Here is a 21,120-nt window from a genome sequence, read left to right as displayed (position 1 = left end):
CAGACACCGTCGGCTAGGCTTCGTATTGTAACGGTTCATGTTGTAAAGTCAGTAGTTGATAATGTGTTCATAATTCCGATTATGTGGAGAGTCAGTGAATGCACCAGCGAGAACGTGTTGAGTGGCTGTATGAGAGAACGCTGGAGGGGAGAGAGTTGGATTGTTACGGCAAGTTATGTGTTGCTCTCTGCTGTAAACGGCGTCGTCACGGCCGACAGTGATCGGGTTATTAAAAGTTATTATTTGAACGCTCTCGTCGTCCTTTAACGTCCGTACGGACGCTACAGTATTTGCGGATGTTACCGGTAGCCTACGTCTGTGTAAATAGCTCTTGTTATAGCGTGGACACCTGCGGCTTATAATCAAGTGCGGCTTATATATGTACAAATACATTTATTTACTTATTTTTAGCCGGTGCGGCTTATATCCAGGTGCGCTCAATAGTACGGAATTTACGGTACTGCATTTTCTGCCTGTGCAAGATCTTCAGGACATAGACACTGTCCATGGAGTGTTGTTTTAAAGACTTTCATTTCCTTCTCCACTTTCTTCTTTATTTTGCTGGGGTTACTTTCAAAGCCACTCACCATGGTCTGAACCTCCTTTCTTTTTTGAGTCAGCTGTAAGAGGGTTGTCTTTACTTTAAGAAACCAAGCTACAGCAATTGTGAGATTTCTCCATGATGAGAAATAGTTGATCAGAGTGTTTGTGGGATTCAATGGATTGGTGACAATGGTATTTACTGTAATGTCCTGTTTGATTTCTGGATCATGAATAGAGATTGCAGTTTCCAGGTAAGGGTTTGGCCATTGTTGTTGTTGTTTCCAGAGAAACTCTGGTCCTTTGATCCATCGCCTGCAGTTTAAGAAGCGCTCTGCTGTTAGTCCTCTGGAGGCTTCATCTGCAGGGTTTTCCTTTGCGTTAACATACCTCCATTGTGTAACTTCAGTAGCATCCCTGACAACGAAAATCCTGTTTGCTACAAATGTTTGGAAGCGTTGTTCTGCAATGCAACGGTTATTCGGCATGCTGGGATTTTCTTGTTTGAAAGGTAAGTCTATACAGTAGTGTCCGTCCGTCATTTTTGCAGAGTGATTCACAATATCCAAGAATTTTACTTCCTCTCTAGACATTTCCTCTGTTTCCTTGTTGGTTTCACTGAAGTCATGGTTGTACTGTTTAATTAACAACTCCTCTAGCTTTACAATGGATATTCGATTGACAGCAGCAGCACAGCCATTTGTGTCTCTAATGATGTCTCCTCTCAGTGGACCATAAATGACCCACCCCAGTAGGGTCCTTGCTGCGTATGGTCCATCTCCTTCGCTGTTAACCAGCTCCCAAGGTTCTGATACCTTTGAATTATTTGTCCCAATAAGAAGATCAATGCCAGAGTGTATTTCATGAATTGTGATATCCTTCAAATAAGGCCATTTTATGAGGTCTTCTTGTCTGGGAATGCTGAGCTGAGAAACAGGCACAGTCCTATGTGTGAACACATCAGGTAATAGAATGAAATTGTCTTTTTCCAGACTAGATATTTCCAAACCTGAGATATGATAACTGGTAACTTGTTTCACTTGGTTCATGGTCTGCAAAAGAATATTGGTTCTTTGTCCCGTTATATTTAGTTTTCTCATTAAGCTTTCTGTGCAAAAGGTAGATGTACTCCCATTGTCCAAAAATGCATATGTTTGTAGCACTGTATCTCCCTTTTGGCTTTTTACTTGTACTGGCACAATGGAGAAGATGCAGTTTTCGTCACCGGCCCCAATATGCCCACATGTATGAGGTGAGAGAACAGCATTACCCACGGTTGGTTTCTCATTCATTTCTGAACGTTCAAGTTTCTTCTCTTTTTGCTTTTGTTCAGTGTGAAGTATTTGAGGATGATTTTGTTTGCACACATCACATGTCAATCGACTCTTGCAGTCTTTGCTCATGTGTCCTATTTTCAAACATCCAAAACAGATTCCCTTTCCCTTTAGGAAGTCTATTTTTTCTCTGTGCATTTTCCTCTTCATCTGTGGACACTGCACCAATGTGTGACCACTCCTATTGCAGAATAAACATTGATAATTGGGGTTTGAAGCATTTCTTTCCTTTCCATTTGTTGTCACATTTTCTTGTGGTTCTATAGGTGTTACAGTTGTTGCAAAACTACTTCCTCTTGGTCCTGACGTTCCTCTTGATTTAAATGAAGCAGAGCTTTTCACAGTTATAACTGGCTTTGGATCCTGGATGTTTCCGAAAAGTGGGTCTGACAGCACCTTTACTTCTTTCTCTATGAAGTCTACCAGGTCTGAAAATTGTGCTCGATGTCCCTGCTGGTCTTGTATTTGACATGCCCTATTTCTCCACTTGTCTCTCAGCTTATAAGGCAGTTTCAGAAGAATGGTCTTCATATTGGAAACAACATTCATTTCTTCCATGTAGCTGAGATGTGTCATTGCATTACAACATCCTCTGAGAAACAACGAGAATGCATGTAATGTTTTTAAATCCTCCGATTTGATTGCTGACCAGGCAAATGCTTTGTCCATGTATGCAGTGGCAATTTTATATTCATTTCCAAAATGTTCTTTAAGAAGATGTTTTGCTCTTTGATAGCCTTGGGCTGGAGGCATATGTTGGCAGCTGTGGACTAAGTCTTTTGCATTCCCTCTTGTGTATTGCCCTAGGAAATGTAAGCAATCACTGTGATCTTGTGTCTTTTGTTCCACTCCTCTCTCAAATGCCCTGATAAAAGTTTCATACAGCAATGGATCGCCGTCGTAGACAGGAATTTCTCTTGATGGCAGGGTGGAAGAGAGATTTTGCTGAACCAGAAGAGCAGTAAGGTCATTTTGTCTCTGAATGATGTCACAGATATCACCTTGGTTGTTTGGATTAAATATAGGTGGCGAATGATGAACATACTTTTGCTCACCTTCTTTCATATAGGTCTGTTCTTTATGCATGGGAAGAGAGTGTTGGGTTATATGGGTCATATGAGTTTTTATTAATGGTCCATAAGTTGTTTGCTTTGGTTTAACAACCTGCTGCTGAGAGAAAGATTCAGTTTCCTTCCATTGATCCTGTCCTTGTTGTATTTGATGTTCACTTGTAGGTGCTTTCCACTGAGCTGATCCTTCCTTTTGAGTCGTTGCTTTTATCAAGTAAGAGTTCATTCCATCAGATGTTCTGGAACCGTCTCTCCCTTTTAACACATTGATTTTTGCATTTGTTGCTGCCAGCTCAGTCTCCAGTTCCAGTTGTTCCTTCATTCTTTTCAATTGCTCCTCTTGGGCTTCAAGTTCATGTTTTTTCCTCAAGGCATCAGCTCTTTCCATGAGTGCAGCCTTTTCCGCCTGTGCTTTAATGTAGGCAGATGATGTTGAAGATGCACGTGATGAAGAGCGAGATTTGTGGCTTGATTTTGGTTTTGAGGCGTTTGATACACTGTCATCAGGTCCAATAATATCTGAGTTTACCTCATCTTGTTGTGTTGCAATTTGACCTTCAACATTGATGTGTGGTGTTTGTCCAACTTCAGATAACCACAGTTTAACATCTTGTACAAAGCCATCGTATTTTTCCATTTTTTGATTAAACCATTGATTTTGCTTTTCATATTCATTTTCAGGCAGTGGTAAATTCATCAATGACTCGTGGTTTTCTTTGGCTTCATGACAGAGTTTTATTAATTGTTCCAAGGTAGATTTGACATCAGTTGTATTTTCATTTAATTTCATGAGCTCTTTTAGCACTTCCATTGATTTTTTAGCTTGTTTAAATTTTGAGTTTCTTGACTTCTGACATGTTTCAATGAATAAAAGCATGCCTTTTGCAGTTGGTCTGATAACTCGTTTTTCCTTCTCAGAATCCTTCTCAACATCGCCATCCTGTGGCGGAACATCGGAATTGACAGCAGACATTTTTTTTTTTTTTTTTGAATGAAAACGCCGTGCGTCAACGATACAATGTTTCAAACAGCTGATGTGTTTAAAGACTGTAGCTTTCAGTTAGCTGACTCCACCGTAGCCGCTGTCCAATACAGCGCTTCTTGTAGCTTATCCAATAAAGCTTAATGATTGCACACATACCCAGTCCTTAGAGCTCCGGTGGTTTCCAATCCTCCCGCAACAATTAGTGTAGGGCCGGTGTCAATTCCAGTTGATCGGTGATGGCCATCAGGTTTGTAAAACAAAACAATCTTTGTCAACATCTCAATCCTCTAATTTCGTTTGAATTTCACTCATAGAGCGTAGTTCTCACTTAGTTGTAATGGCAATCTTCCAATTTGTTCGTCCTTTTATTTGATTGCCATTAACAGGCAGGCAGGAATGAAGTTCTGACGCAGAGGTGAATCATGACAGTCCAGTTGTAATTATTGTTGACGCTTTATTGTAGTGAATTGATGATGAAATTAGAACAAAACATACCATTTTCCATTGGTTTTTCCTCGTGCTGGTGATAACATGAGTGCTGGTCTGACGTGATTGCTGGTCTGGTGAGAACTGTTTGTGCTCCCCCTACCTGTTCCCTCCCCTTCCTGTCACCTATGCTCCTATATAAACACCCCCGTGCCTTCAGTGTCCCTAGTGGAAAATAATATACAAGAAATATCTAAACTAAATAACATGCCAATAACAATAAACACAAAATGGCTCCTACAAACGAGATCCTTTTCCAGGATCTGTCTCGTGTCTACAACCCCGTTTCCATGGGGCCCAGTCTGACACACACACACATACACACACACACACACACACACACACAAAGAGAAGGAGAGAGAGAGCTACAATTGACAGAGCGACAGTGAATATAAAGAGTGGGAGAAAGAGACAAACCAAATTGTCTCAGTGTTGAAGCAGAAAGCTGCCTTATACTGTCAACATTTAAAGTCAATAACTTTGTTAACTATTAACAAAACATATCATCTGATCAATAACCAATAAATAGCCGATAGCTAGATATTCAGCCATGCCAATCTGACAAAATCCAGATTTTAATGAACATGTGTCGGCTGTCAGTCAGGTCATTCATTCCTGTGATAATTCACTAAGTTGGTGAAGGTGAAGAAACTTTGTGACTGCAGTTTGAGAGCAGAGATGACGAGGAGTGAGAATGTAGATTAAATTTCAACTTCATTAATGTTTCAATGAATAACAGGAAAAGACACAATATGATTGTTAAGTCGCCTACACATGTTGGTGAACATCTTTATTTTGATTTGTGCATGGCTGGATTTATATGATCTATTAGAAGAGCTGAGTCTCTTGTTTTGGGTTTATCTCCATGCTTTGCTTGTTTCTCTCACCAGATCTGGCAACATCTGCCAGATAGAGCAGTATGTTGTGTTGATTCCTTATCCGCCCTCTATAGTATCCAGAATATGAAATAGGATAGAGAAGATTTAATGTTAGAAATTCATCAAAGTTTGTTTAGACTACATAAACTTCTTATAGAAGTTTTTTTTTTTTTTTCATTCAAAAACTTTATTGAACGTTTCTTTCAGTACAAACGTAGAAAACAAGTACATCAAAATTGCAACGTCAATATCCAGCACTTCATTTCAAAATAGAGAAAATAAATGACAATCTTAAGAAATAATAAATGAGGTCTGAACTGAGAAGAAAAAGGAAATTAAGGAGAAATAAATAGTAAATGAAATATACAAGGGTATGTAATATTAGTTGTCTAATACTTTGGGAAAGTTTTTCAAAACATCGTATATCATTTTTGCTTTTTTTCCATTAATTAGTTTTAAGGACTTGAGATAAAGTTTGAAATCATTCAGAAAAGAGACAAAATTGGGGGATGACTTTAAAAATCTATTCTTGTGAATAAAGAATTTTGCCAGACACAGAATCAAATTAAGACAAAGTTCCTCATTTGTATTGTTTGAGATTCCAAATGTAATATCATCTCTGGAGATGGAAGGTAGACGTGACGATATTCCCTTTGCGATCCATTTATGGATCTCAACCCAGAATGTATGAGTCACATCACATGAGAAAAAGATATGGTCCGTGGTTTCAATGTCACTTTTGCAGAATGAACAGATGTTATCTTCAATATTGAAGCGTAACCTGAGTAATTCTTTGGATGGGTAGATGTCATTCATGATTTTGAAATGTATTTCTTTAGTTTTAGGGGGTAAAGGTAGTTTGAGATACAAGGATCTTAGTTTGCCAACAGAACCTTCATCAAATTTATTCAAGATGTTATTTTTGTTTTGCTTTCCTGGGAATGATTTGTCCGTGAATGATTTTCTTATGAAAGAATTATTACACTTTTTATCCCATATTAAGACACCTTGAATTGAAAGTGGAGCCAATCGCGGTTGAATAGTTTGATGTGTCATTATATTTTTCGTCTGGAAGACAAATTCTTGAGGAAGTGCTTTTTGTAGCTTATCAAAATCAGCTTTCATTGGGTTGAAGTTATGTTTTGTGCAGAATTGATCATAGTTTAATAAGTGACCATTGTCATCCATCAAGTCAACCAGGGACCATATACCTTTTCTAAACCAATCTTCAAAAAACAAAGATTTCTTTCTGTATAGTACATATCTATTATTCCAGAGTACAGTGGAGTGGGGTGAGAAGTTATGGACATATAACAATTTCCAATACAATAATATTTGTTTATGGAACTCTGATAAAGAAATAGGAAGTTTGTTGATGTCAAAATCTGTGACAAGAAGAAATTTTAACCCTCCAATTTTACTAAATAAATGATTTGGAATACAGAACCAGAAGGAGTTGCTATGTTGGATCCTTTTATCCAGTTTATTTTTAAAGTTCCATTAAGACAGTCAAAATCAATAACTTTCAGGCCTCCATCCCTAAAGTCTTTAACCATATTACTTTTCTTCATATAGTGTGCTTTGTTCCTCCAAATGAAATTCATATTGATCTGGTTTATTGATTTAATTAATTTGTTTGGGATAGCAATAGAGTAAGTTGGGTAAATACATCTGGACAAGCTTTCCATTTTCGTTAAATAAATTCGACCAAGAATTGATAGATCTCTTTGGAGCCATAAACTCAACTTTGCTTTACATTCTTTTAGTTTGTTTTCTACATTCAATGATTGACTTATTTTTTGGTCTTTTGTAAGGTGAATTCCCAAATATTTGATTTCTGACTTGATTGGAATGTTACAAATATCCTGAAGTATTGTTTCATGTATTGCAAATATTTTGCATTTTCGCAGGTTTAAAGTTAACCCAGAAGCATTGGAGAATTGTTTTACTTTTTCAATAGCTAGTGGAATTTGATGTCTATTTTTTAGAAAAATTGTAGTATCATCCGCTAATTGGCTGATAATAATATCTGTACCCAATACATTTAACTTTTTAATGTCACTACAATTTTTGATGTGAATTGCTAACATTTCAGTAGCTAATATAAATAAATATGGTGAAATTGGGCAACCTTGAGGGATACCTACCTTAACCTTAAAGCTAGGAGTAGTGCCTTTAGATAATATGACACAGCTGCTGATATCCTGATATAAACCTTTAATAAGATTTCTAAATTTAGATTCAAAGCCAAAATGTTCAAGTACCGACAAGATAAAAGAGTGTTCTACTGAATCAAAGGCCTTGTAAAAGTCTAGGAACAAAATAAATCCGTCATCTTCGATTAAGTTTCGATATTCAATAATGTCTAATACCAGCCTTATATTGTTGTGGATTGATCTGCCTTTTAAAAAACCTGATTGTGTTTCTGAAACAAGATCTGAGATCCCTGTTTGAAGACGAGTATTGAAGATGTAGGTTAGTAGTTTGTAGTCTGAGTTTCTGAGAGTAATAGGTCTCCTGTTTTCTATAAGTCTGGGGTCTTTGTTGGGCTTTGGGATTGAGACGATTATCCCTCGTCTCATTGTGGGTGGAAGTAAACATGTTTCAAAGAGAAAACCTGATGCAGCAACATTTTAATATCTTCCCAAAAGTATCTGTAAAAGTTTCCTGTAAGACCGTCTGAACCAGGAGCTTTGTTCAGAGAGAGGCGACCAATTACTGCATCAAGCTCTTCAACTGTGATTGGGCTTTCACATGTTTGTTTACACTTATCATCTACCTTTGGAATATATTTAGAAATACCTTTAAAAAATTCCTCACAGGCTTCTTTTGAGAATTTGGAGCTGTATAGATGGCTATAAAATTTAAAGATTTCGGACGAGATTATTTTTTCGTCATTGACCTCGATGTCATTGATCATTAAGGATTTTATATTATTTCTTTCTTGCCTTCTTTTTTCAAGACCACAAAAATATGCAGAATTTTTCTCTCCCTCTTCTATCCATTTAGCCCGTGATCTGATAAAAGCCCCCTGTGCTCTTTGAGTATAAATTTCATCTAATTTGGATTGCAGATTCAGTATTGTTTGTTTGTCATAATCAGTAGGGTTAGGCTTATTGCAGTTGACATTTAGGTCTCTGATAATGTTCAATTCTTTTTCTTCAAATTCTCTTTTAAGTTTTTTACTGAAAGATATAGTAAATTGACGTATTTTGTATTTAAGGAACTCCCATTTCTTCACAGACGTTGTCAGTTCATCCAAATTCATAATCTCAATAATTAGTGACTTAATTTTTTGGCAGTAATCTCTGTTTTTTAGTAGACTGGAGTTAAATTTCCAATATTTGTTCGAATGATTTCTTCCGTTACCAGGCTTGAAATGAAGAGAAATAATACTGCAGTGTGCCGTGAGGTTTGAAACGTTTTATGGGGAAGTGATACGGTCAACGAACCAATCACGTGATCTGTCCAAACCGAGGCCTCGTTTGTCATCGGTTACGTCATTTTCCGGAAGCGATACAGGCCTCGAAGCGCGGCTTCATTTGACACGCCCACTTTTACTCGAGACAAGACTCAATGCCTCAGTTCATTTGTCCCATCACTACACAACACACGTCATACGCTCGCTGGGGGAAGGTAAGGCTACTTTGCTCTATTCACGGTTTAGCACTGTTTCTTTTTACAACAATATAAAATGCAGTAGTTGCAATTATGGTTCACTCGTTGCCTTTCGGAGCATGTAGGACAAGTTGCGTTCCGAATATAAACTTTGTCATTGAGCTTTTAGAAGTTTATTAGCGGACACGGGTTGCTAAGTGCTACGGGGTTTCCCGTGTGTTCTGTTAACAGGGGACTGGAGACCTGTGTGAGAAAGAACCGCATGTCACAGAAATGTCTTTTGATTTGTGCAGATGCTGCAGCCAGCTCAGTTCTTATTAAATGAGAAATCGCCAGAAAATGGTGGTCCGAGTCCTCCATCTTCCATCAACATCACAACAGAACACAACGCAGATATCACGACCAGTAACGGATGTGCATCCAGAGAGGTTTAGAACTTCAGCAGGACAGAAACACACCCGTTACAGTTCCATTGCAAAAAATATAGAAGGATCAGACTAAATCACAAGATAAGAGAGGTAGGAAGGAAATGGAGTATTGAAGGATTACTTGAAACTACAGGAGAAGGAATCAAGAAAACACAGAAAGCTGTGATACCATTTTTGAAAGATATAGAGATATATATAATCGGATGTAGGTCATTACTTATTTATTAATGTTATTTTTATTTCATTTACTTGATATTAAATAGAGAAGTATAAACTCAAGCTACATACTCCGGTACAGTAGGTGGTGGTATACACCTTTAAGATATGTTTGTAATCCGCCATTAAACTAAAAGAAGAAGATCCGCCAGGAAGTTCATACATTTTTCTCCTCAGTTGTTTTGTTCACGTGCGCACGAACACAACTAAAGAAGAAAAGTGAAGAGTTCTTCCGTGTGGAAACATTAAATAGATTTACAGACAGAATTTAAATATTTGTGTGAAGTTAGCTTTAGCATCTGAAGACAAAAATCTATTCAACGAACTTCACTGTTAACCGCTAACATGAAGAAGGTTGTGTATGTCATCCTCTTATACTGGATAACATCTGGAAAAACTCAAGGTAAGACATCCAGAATTATATTAACCCTGTGTCGAGCCCCGTCCTCCTCCTGGGTTACTGTTCCTCTTTACTACATCGTTTAAAATAGAGCTCAAGGCTCGTAGTACCACCTAGCAGGTGATGCTAGTTTGTACTCACTACCTGAGGGCTAGCAGTGTTAGCATAGCAGTGTTAGCATAGCTTGTTGAGCAGGAGACACCCGCTTGATAACACCTGGACAAACTAAAGGTATGAAGTCCAGACCAGTATAATATTGACCATTTGTCGAGCCCCGTCCTTCGTGGTTACTGGTACTCTTTACTTTATCATTTAAAGTAGAGCTTTAGGCACTTAGCATCACCTAGCATCACTTAGCATCACCTAGCATCACTTAGCATCACCTAGCATCCATCGCAAAACAAGTGTTTGCAGTGGATTCAGACTCCTAAAGAAGAACTCTTAGTGTTAAAAAGGCCAGCTCAAGTTGGACTGTTCCCAACCTCCTCTCCAGCAGTGGTAGGTTCCGGCTCCGGAGTGTCTGTCAGTGAGACCGGAGAGTTTGAAGTTTAGTTTCAAGGATGACAACGTAACAGAAAGGGTGCTACTTTGTTCTTTTTCACGTTTTGTGTGCGTCCACTGAATGTGAGTATATTTAAAAGTAAATCAATGCTAAATCATCGAAACTTGATGTTTGATGTTTATATGGATCTTTATGATCATTATTTGTTATCTTAAGCATGTTATGTTGGAATATAATGTCATTTAGTTTCTTATACTGAAAGGAATTTGTTAGCTTAACACTTTGTATATTTCTCTTGTTTATTTCCTTTCAGAAACCACACACACACACACACACTCACACACACACACACACACACACTCATAAACATACACAGCCAAGAGATGTTACACATTCCTGTGTATGTACACCCTTTCAAGATTTTTTATTAAACCATTATAACTGGAACCTGCGACTCCTGTGAGTTTTGAGAGAAGCCTCAGTCAGCTGATCTTTCTTTTACTTAGTTTGACCCTTCACTAGCTACCTAAAGCTGAGGTTAATATTTTCCATTTTTCACCAATTAGTATAAACAGTAGGACCAATAAAGTCCTATTCCAGGTACTGGAGTGGGATTGAAATGTTTTTAGAAGTGTTATTAGACTCCTTTATGAACACATTTGTGAATAAATCTATTGATAAGGAATGTGTTCCCAGATTTTTACAATATTCTCATGTATGCATATAGTATATAATGTTACTGTGATATAAACATGCTGTCTTTCTCATGGTTAAAATGTAACTGAAGGGATGCAGGTTACAGTAAAAATATCTGTCAGATATAAACAACTTTAAACATTTAAAAAGAACTGATTTATTATTTGTTGGAAACAGAAAAATAAACATTAAAAGGTGTGTTATATAGTAGATGTTTTATAGTGACCCCAGGCTGCTTCCATCAATGTGTTCTCTCTTTATTTTTCTCATGTTTGTGTTTCAGTTCAAGTGACGGTGACAGAAGACAGTGATGCTGTGTTACTGTGTTCCCTCAGCACCAAGGAGGACATCGGGACCTCGGTCTTTCACTGGAAGAAAGACGGTCAGGATGTGTTCAGGTACAACGGAGGAGATTATTACGGTCACGGCATTTCAGGTCAAGACAAACAGTTTGAAGGTCGAGTGTCACATTTTAACGAGGAGCTGAAGAACGGTAACGCCTCCATAAAGATCAGGAAGACAAAGATGGCCGACAGTGGAAACTACACCTGTATTCTTCCTCGTCTGAAGCCTCCTCAGCAGTTCATCATTGAGCTGGTTGTTGGTGAGTACTTTGACTAAACAGTGAGTGTGGCTGTTTGTCTGTATCGATGTGTCAGCGCTGTGATTTGCTGATGACCAGTCCAGAGTGTAACCCCGCCTCTCACCCAATGACAGCTGGGGATTGGCTCCAGCTGCTTACGACCCTAAACAGGAAAAACTGTATTGGATCTCTCTCTCTCTCTCTCTCTCTCTCTCTCTCTCTCTCCCTCTGTCTCTCTCTCTCTCTCTCTCTCCCTCTGTCTGTCTCTCTCTCTCTGTCTCTCTCTCTCTCTCTGTCTCTCTCTCTGTCTCTCTCTCTCTCTCTCTCTCTCTCTCTACATTTAAATATTCTCTCCTGTGTAAATTTCAGAGTCTGTCCCATCTTTGCGTCTTGTATTGACGTCTGTCCCAAATGAAGGCTGACTCACTTCACAGACTGAAGTCAATAAAAGATCGAGTTATCAATTAATCAGATTGGTTAATTTTTACACACTTTGAATTCAGTGATGATTAAAGGACAAACTGAGACGAGCTGATGACACTAATGAGCTTACCTGCTTCAAACCTGACACGATTTCTTCTTCTTCTCTTTCCTTGATCTCTCTTTACGCTGCTCAAGTCAACGACTCGTAAGTTTCCTGTTTGTGCTTCCTGCTGTGTTTCTGACCTGCATGTGTTCCTGCTAACACACTGAGAGGAGACACATCACACACATGATGAGCTGCTTCTTTCTTTTAAAGCAGTAGTGTCTCGTGTCTCTGTGGTGGCTTTTTATCAGAAGGACGTTGCTAGGCAACATCCAAAGTTCAGGAGGTCACTGTGTTGGAGCAGGTGATGGATTCAGTCTGACACTAAAAGCACAAAGTAGTTTCTACATTTCTTCACATGTAGAGTTGGATCACTTGGTGTACGTTGTTTGTGTCTCTGCTGCTCTGTGGATAAAACGTTTCTTCTTTGTCCTGCAGAACCCGTCCTTAAAGACCGCTCAGGAGAAAACCCAAGTGAGTCCTGATGTCACTGTGTCTGCAGTGTGTAAGCTACAAGTCTCTCTCCTTCAGGGTTTCTATTTATCTGGAGCATCACTCACACACACTGACATCTTTAACTCACTCAACTTTATTTATATAGCATTTTACACACAATACAATTGATCCAGTGCAGATAAAAACATAAAACAAAACATAAGAAGGAAACAGACAGAAACAATTCAGATTCTGGTTTTTGTGTCTGAAGCCTTAAAGTCTGAACTCTACAGAAGAAGGATTTGAGCTCCACAGACTGATTTCTACATCTACCAACATCAGTTTGGACACAAACACACAAAGTCTCCTCTGATCCATCAGATATGATTCAGCAGCTTCTACTCACTGTTTTACTGCTCTTCCATCTGTCTCCAGAGGAACTTTATAAAGATGTAGATATTGAACAGCCTCTGAGGGAGATGTAGCTCACACACTGTGGATGTAGAAATCAGTGACATCATGACTCACAGGGAGAAAACGTTTGAATGTAAAGATGAACTGTTTTGGACGAGATGCAGTGAGAAGTGAAGAAACGTGTTGTTTCTCCTTCAGCACAGTGTGAAGTGTTCTACATCTGAACTACTAACAATAATTAAAGCTTGTTATGGAGTCCAAACATTTAGGTCATGATAGTCTTTACATTCAGCTCTCAGTGGTCATGTGTTACTCTCTCACTCTGTTGGAATATCAGTCAGTGAGTTTTCGTGTTTGTCTGAGTTAAACAGAACCACATGTTGAGTAACAGGACAAACCAACTCAGTGACATGTCTTATTATATTAAAACATCTTTATTTATGTCTTCTGTTCACAGCTGCGTCTCCAGAGCCGTACATGAACATACTCCCTCAAACTGAGGACCGGGCGCTCCTGCAGTGTAAAGTTAAAGGAGCTTCTCCTGAACCTAAACTGGAGTTGAGGAACAGTTCTGGAAACATCCTTCATGCTGTAGAGACACAGCGACCCATCACAGGAGGAAAATACGACCTCACCATTCAAGCTAATGTGACCAAGAGCGACACCTACAGCTGTGTGCTCAAACAGGAGAAAATCCTCCATGAGGTCACTTCTCAGATGTTTGTCTACATCAGTGGTGAGAGTTTGTTTTTCAGTGTTTTGTTTTTGGTTCATATGTTGTGTTGTTGTTGTAGTCTGACCAATGAGCTGCACATAAAACAGTATCACAGTGAGTGTGACATTACACTGTTTTTGTGTTTCAGAGAACAATGGATGGCATGAAACTGTTGGAGCTGTTCTGACTGTTGGAGCTGTAATCATGGCTGTAGTTCTAACTTTGAGCATCCCCTCCCTCCGTAACAAAGGTAGGTTTAGAAAACGTTTCATATTAACACAGCTGTAATCTGACTCAACATAACAGGCTGTAGACTCATCCAACACAAACATGTCTAAATGTAGAGACTCCTTCAGAGTGAAGATGGGCAGTGATTGGTTATCACTGCAGACCTGTTAACTTGAAGATGTTGTGGTTCATAGTCGAAACATCCAATGAAAATTGGTGTCCACCTGATGAAGTCTTCTCCTGGTTGATGGTGCAGCCATTTAGAAGAATCCTGTAGCTATCATAAGGAACACAAATCTGATTCAAATAAAATGACCAACAATGACACAAACATCTTAGTGAAGAGTGAGGCCACTGGGAGGCTGTAAGGAGGATTAGGGAGAGAGTTCCCGGCGTGATGGCGTTTAATGTCTCCATGACAACCACTAGCTTCAGTTAGCTCCTCGTTAGCAACCGCCGTTCAAAGTTTGCGTAAGAACACAAGTGGGGTCTGAGCTAACGTAGTTTATCTCGTCTAACAAAACGTCAACATCTCTAAAGCTTATGTTAACCACAAACCCATTCAAAATACACATTTACTTTTAGAGTTAGGAACCCATGGAGCTAACATGCTAACTGGTTTAACTGGTTTTAGGACTCAAAACTATACCAGTCTATACTCTGTACTTTGTACTCGTCCCTTGTTTCAGGTGCGCCTGCCTCATAAACTCAGCTCACATCATGTTAACATAAAGCCATGCATGTATATTACCACGTTAAGTAGAAGACGTAGCGATGCTCAGACCTGGTTCGTCCTGGAGTCCAGTCCAGTGAGAGGGGGGCAAGCACAGCTGGGCCGGTGTGAGTGCACCCTAAGGCTGAACGATTTATCGTTTTCTGATTGAAATTGCGACTTCAGAAAACGCGATCACGTGATCGCCAAAGCCGCGGTTTTTGGCAGTGCTTCTCCCTACTGACCCAGGAGCTGTTGTGAACTAATTAACACACCCCGTCTATTCTGTCCCTGCGTGTGTGTGTGTGACTTCTTTAGCCTGATACACAGCTCGACAGATAGCTCACAGTTTTCCTCCAATAAACAAGCTGAAGTTTCTTTATCCAGTCTTTCATAAAGGAAGCACTGTAAAACTAAACAGACATCAAAACAGAAGTTATTCATCTCATAATATGCGGAAGAAAAAAAAAGTCCGCTAGCTTGATGCTAACGACTATGAGAATTTGAATAGGAATGCTAGTGGTTAGCATCGCGAATGTGTCAATTGTTATTTCACGTTGTAACTTTATTAAACATACTCTAAAGAAACAATGCAAGACCCGAACATGAAATGACGCTCACAGACAAATGTTTCAGCCGTATGGCTAAAAGAAAATATGGAGACATTGTTGGCTTCTCTTGTTGTAAACTTCTGTGAACTAAGTCACCTACGGCAACCCCAAAGGCCCAAAATATATATCAACACTTCTGACCAGATTTCTGTCAAACTGACTCTAAAAACAAGAACATCACACCGTCTGTGTGTTACTTCTTAATAAATAAATCTGAAATCAATTCTTAACTTTAGTTTTTATTCTATTAATTTAAAGTTCTGGCATTTAAAGTTTTAACTGGTATGATGTCATTTCCTGTCATGTTTATAAATGTTACTGTACAATGAGAACATTACACAAGCTTGATTTGAAGAAAATCGTGATAAAAATCGAAATCGCAATTTCTCCCAGATAAGTCGCAATTCAATCTTTTCCTAAAATGTTTCAGCCTTAGTGCACCCTAACATGATGAAGCCAGTTCAACGTATCCTGAGTGTCTCCTGGTTCTCTTTCTTCACTGACAAAGGAGATCACTCTGAACAAGCTGGTTCACATCTTCAGAGCTTTCTTTGAGTTACCATGAAAGACACATGGCAGCGTTAGCAACATGAACAGATGCTACAAACTCAGAGTGAACCATGAAACCATGAAACATGAAGAAGTGAAGCAGACTCCTGTGTGCATGTCCAAATGAAGACTTTGATGGTTCTTCTATCATCAGATCAGATCGACACAGATGTGACTGTTATAACTCCTGTTTCCTGCTTTGTCTCCATGTTTTACAGTCTTTGACTTCTTACGTCGGCCGCAGCCTCAACATCAAGAAGACATCCAGATGGATCCTGGTGAGTCCTCTTTTCTTCACATTATCTGTAAGAACAACTTGAAGGCTTTGATCAGCTCACACAAAACAAGAGATGTGATTGATGTGACCAAGATGAAGACGATGTAGAGGCAGTGTTTCCTCACATCAGCAGCAGCTCGACCTGGAAACTGATCACAGATCAACTGAGACAGTGAAAGTTCACATGAAGGCTGATAAAATCACTGCTTGATACATCTGAATACTTTAACTCCAATATCTGACTCCTTCATTTCATGTTCTGCTTTCATGTCTTCTGTCACATTATATTAGTTTTGTGTCACGATATTAAACTCCCCATGTGAGGAATCAGAGAGTGCACGATATTAAACTCCCTATGTGAGGAATCAGTGAGTGCACGATATTAAACTCCCCATGTGAGGAATCAGTGAGTGCACGATATTAAACTCCCCATGTGAGGAATCAGAGAGTGCACGATATTAAACTCCCTATGTGAGGAATCAGTGAGTGCTCTATATTAAACTCCCCATGTGAGGAATCAGAGAGTGCACGATATTAAACTCCCTATGTGAGGAATCAGAGAGTGCTTGATATTAAACTCCCCATGTGAGGAATCAGAGAGTGCTCGATATTAAACTCCCCATGTGAGGAATCAGTGAGTGCTCTATATTAAACTCCCCATGTGAGGAATCAGTGAGTGCTCTATATTAAACTCCCCATGTGAGGAATCAGTGAGTGCTCGATATTAAACTCCCCATGTGAGGAATCAGAGAGTGCTCGATATTAAACTCCCCATGTGAGGAATCAGTGAGTGCTCTATATTAAACTCCCCATGTGAGGAATCAGTGAGTGCTCTATATTAAACTCCCCATGTGGGGAATCAGTGAGTGCTCTATATAGTCCATTATAAAAACTCTCTCTGCTTCATGTGGAAGATAATCCTCTGACTGTTTCTGTTTCTTGTGTTTGCTGCAGGTTCACATTACGATCCAGGACTCCCTCTCAAATCATCCAACGGCTCCACAAACTAACTGAAGTTCAGTTTAATGCACACACACATTTCAACATGTTACAGCTGAACAACATCAACATGTTCTGCTTCTTAAATGCTGACCAATCATCATCTGCCTTTTCATAATATCAAGTGTTTAAAAACGTTTTTACTTTTATAGGATAAACATGAATTCTGATTTTATCTAGTGTTGTACAAATGTTATAAACTTTTAAAGAGGTTCTTTATTTGTTAAAGATGTTTTATATGAACAAACCAAATCAGTGAGGCAGCATTTATTGATTATCAGTGAGACCAGGTGGAGAGACCTGACCTGTTTTAACATCTCATCATGTATTTCACTGAGTTTGTTTGCTGTCATAGACTGCAGGAGGATCATGTTACAGAAGCTCAGGACCTTCAACCAAAAACAATCAGGTGCCTGTTAACTCAAACTATCAGGATGTGCACATATCAGCTGTTCTTGTGTGTGTGTGTGTGTGTAGTTTTTAATAGAGCCAGATGTGGTAGAAGCTGAATCCTGTCCAACACCTAAAGACCAAAGTTTAGTTTTCTATATCCGGATTAGATGCCGGTGCATTTAGCTTGAAGTCCGTCTGAATGTGAGGTGGAGGGAAGTCACTTCACTTCCTGTTCGGTCAGCTGACTCCATTCACTGTTAGCTTGTTTTTACTGCTGTAGTTCATTACTGCTGTGAATACTTTATGCAAATGTTTGTAGTCTGCACAGATATTCTTGAGATTATTCTGACACACAGTGTGCAGGGAGAGACACATTGTGCAGCAGCTCCTCTCTGAGTGAAGTTCTACAGATATATGAAGGGAATGAGGGAGCCGTGGCCGCTGCCAGGAGTGAAGAGCGGCTGTTGTTGTTGTCATAGAAACAGAGTGCTCTGCATTTGCTCTGAACCGGTTAAAATGTTGGTACTGTTTAAAAGAGTACGAACTTCACCCGGGCGGCTGTGGCTCAGTTGGTAGAGTCGTCGTCCCTCAATCGGGAGGTCGAGGGTTCGATCTACCAGCTCCTGCGAGCAACATGTCCGATGTGTCCTTGGGCAAGACACTTGACCCCACATTGTTCCCCCTGCTGTGTCAGGGGCGTCATGAATGTGTGTGAATGGAAATAGTTACTGCCCGCCATCAGTGTGAAATGGGCGTAAATAAAATGGATGTGAATCGACGGTGTAAAAACACTTGTCAGAAGACTCAGAGTATTATTAGTCTTCACTGTGTTCAAAGAAACTTTCTGCACTGTAACTCTGAAGCTTCTTTTCTGTTCGTTTGTTTTTCTGCGTTATGTCAGTGAACATGTTTAATTTATGTAACTTAAGTTTTCTTTGCCAGTTTTGTTTATTTTTGTTGGAAAGAGTGAACAGTGTTTTATGAATATGTCAATAAATATCATATATCATTGAATGTGTCTGAGAAGCTTTGTTATCCAAAGATAAGATCAGACAATAAGAGGGACTGTTCCCTCCATCACAGGAGTCAAATCAACCTGTGGACGTTTCCTAAAGTCCTCTTTGGGCTTCTGTAGTTTCAAACTTCGTCTCCTCAGGTTTAAGACAAACATTTCTAACATTAGATTACATATACATGTATGTGTGAGTATATATACATACATAAACATACAATGAGATATATTCAAATTCAAAAACTTTATTTATCCCGGGGAGCAATTCAAGTGCACAGAGAGCAGTAAATAGACGACAGTGCAGCTCTACTAAAAAATCTGACCAACATACAGAGTCAACAAAAGACTGAAATGTCAAGATGTCAGAACAGCATCGCCCCCTCCGGGTCGGTGGGGAGTCCTTGCCCCAGGTGGAGGAGTTTAAGTATCTCGGGGTCTTGTTCACGAGTGGGGGGAGGACGGAGCGTGAGATCGACAGACGGATCGGTGCGGCGTCTGCAGTCATGCGGTCGCTGTATCGGTCCGTCGTGGTGAAGAAGGAGCTAAGCCGAAAGGCGAAGCTCTCGATTTACCGGTCGATCTTCGTTCCTACCCTCACCTATGGTCATGAGCTCTGAATCAGGACCGAAAGAACGAGATCTCGGATACAAGCGGCCGAAATGGGCTTCCTCCGTAGGGTGGCTGGGCGCACCCTTAGAGATAGGGTGAGGAGCTCGGTCACCAGGGAGGAGCTCGGAGTAGAGCCGCTACTCCTCCACATCGAGAGGAGTCAGTTGAGGTGGTTCGGGCATCTGGTCCGGATGCCCCCTGGACGCCTCCCTAGGGAGGTGTTCCGGGCATGTCCCACCGGGAGGAGGCCTCGGGGTAGACCCAGGACACGCTGGAGAGACTATGTCTCTCGGCTGGCTTGGGAACGCCTCGGGGTCCCACCGGAAGAGCTGGAGGAGGTGTCTGGGGTGAGGGAAGTCTGGGTGTCTCTGCTTAGACTGCTGCCCCCGCGACCCGGCCCCGGATAAGTGGCAGAGAATGGATGGACGTTAGTACACAGTTAAAATACAAAGTTAGATACAGAGGACAGCAAAAGAATAAAATGTCATGATGTTAGGACAAACAAACATGCACACATAGATGCATGCATATCGATGTAGCATACATAGCTGTATATACTTACATATGCATATGTACATACATATATGCATTTATGCATACGTGCTATACATATAAACAGTGAGTGAAACACCTGGTGGCGTTTGGGGAGCCCCTCCAACATGGGGCAGCAGTTTCATATTTTTCACAAACAGGTTACAGATTTGTCTCCCACAGAACATTTTGGACACCTAACATTCATTTTCCTGCATTCTGATCAGCTGTTATGCAGCAGTTTGAGCCTTTTTATGATCCAATCTTTTTATTAACGATCCAAGTGTCAGATAGATGTTCACACAACAATTCATTTCAATACTTCTATAAACATGTGGAGTGGAGAGTTGTAATGTTTCGGGTCGGGATCGTTTTAATGACACACACTCAAACTTGCCTACTGGACTGATGCTTTTCTTGTCTTTGTAAATAAACTTCTTATATTACAAGCAAGTCAGTGTCAGTGGATGTTTCTTCATCAACTGCACATCATCATCTTTAAAGATGGAGAAACAACAAGGCCTAGCATTAGGAGGAACCCAGGAACAACCACACCAGCTTATGGTCTCACAAGGGCTCTAAGGATCTCATGTGATGGCAGTCAGGCTACCTCTAGCGAGCACATGGAGGGCTGTGCAGCCCCCCAATGAAAAGCCACCCCACACCATTACTGACCCACTGTCAAACCGGTCAATCTGGAGGATGTTGCAGGCAGCTGAATTTTCCACGGTGTCTCCAGGCTGTAAGCACAACCTCCACCTGTGGACCCTCACACCACCCTCATGGAGTCTGTTTCTGACCGTTTGAGCAGACACATGGGGGGCCTGCTGGAGGTCATTTTGCAGGCTCAGGCAGTGCTCCTCCTGTTCCTCCACGCACAAATACGGAGGTAGCTGCTGGGTTGTTGCCCTCCTACGGCCTCCTCCACGTCTGCTGATGTACTGGCCTGTCTCCTGGTAGCACCTCCATGCTCTGGACACTATGCTGACAGACACAACAAACCTTCCTGCCACTGCTCGCATCCTGGATGAGCTGCACTATCTGAGCCACTTGTTTCGGTTGAAGACTCGGTCTCATGCTAACACGAGAGGGAAAGCACCGCTAGCATTCAAAAGTGACCAAAACATCAGTAAGAAGCATCAGAACTGAGAAGTGGTCTGGGGTCACCACCTGCAGAACCACTCCTTTATTGCTAATTACCTATAATTTCCACCTGTTGTCTATTCTGTTTGCACAACAGCATGTGACACTGACTGTCAATCAGTGTTACTTCCTAAGTGGACAGTTTGATTTCACATAAGTGTGATTGACTTGGAATGAATTTATTGTTTTGAGCAGTGTACATATACTCAACAAAAATATAAACGCAACAC

At 40.2% G+C, this 21,120-nt stretch overlaps 2 protein-coding genes across 9 annotated transcripts in view; one reads left to right on the top strand and one right to left on the bottom strand.

The window, feature by feature from the left end:
• The window catches only part of LOC306822718 (V-set domain containing T-cell activation inhibitor 1-like), a 217,145-nt gene that overhangs the window by 40,889 nt on the left and 155,136 nt on the right, over nucleotides 1–21,120 (bottom strand). The window lies entirely within an intron of this gene.
• LOC306822724 (V-set domain-containing T-cell activation inhibitor 1-like) lies at nucleotides 9,836–18,609 on the top strand. 5 transcript variants are annotated; one of them, XR_013778932.1, is made up of 7 exons: nucleotides 9,836–9,958; nucleotides 11,437–11,757; nucleotides 12,701–12,736; nucleotides 13,569–13,847; nucleotides 13,975–14,076; nucleotides 16,145–16,500; nucleotides 17,033–18,609. XR_013778932.1 is itself a non-coding variant. In XM_079341915.1 (7 exons), exons 1-7 carry the CDS (start codon nucleotides 9,901–9,903, stop codon nucleotides 17,211–17,213), a joined length of 912 nt encoding a protein of 303 aa, XP_079198041.1. In that variant the 5' UTR covers nucleotides 9,836–9,900; the 3' UTR covers nucleotides 17,214–18,609. The 5 variants fall into 5 exon arrangements, 4 of the variants coding, with proteins under 4 accessions (XP_079198041.1, XP_079198042.1, XP_079198039.1 ...); XM_079341915.1 differs by having other exon boundaries at nucleotides 16,145–16,204; nucleotides 17,158–18,609; XM_079341916.1 differs by lacking the exon at nucleotides 17,033–18,609 and having other exon boundaries at nucleotides 16,145–16,204; nucleotides 16,495–16,541.

Source organism: Symphodus melops (genome assembly GCF_947650265.1).
Source record: "Symphodus melops genome assembly, chromosome: 4".
NCBI lineage: Eukaryota > Metazoa > Chordata > Actinopteri > Labriformes > Labridae > Symphodus > Symphodus melops.
Note: the sequence above shows the minus strand (reverse complement) of the source record. Positions and strands in the feature narration are given on the sequence as shown.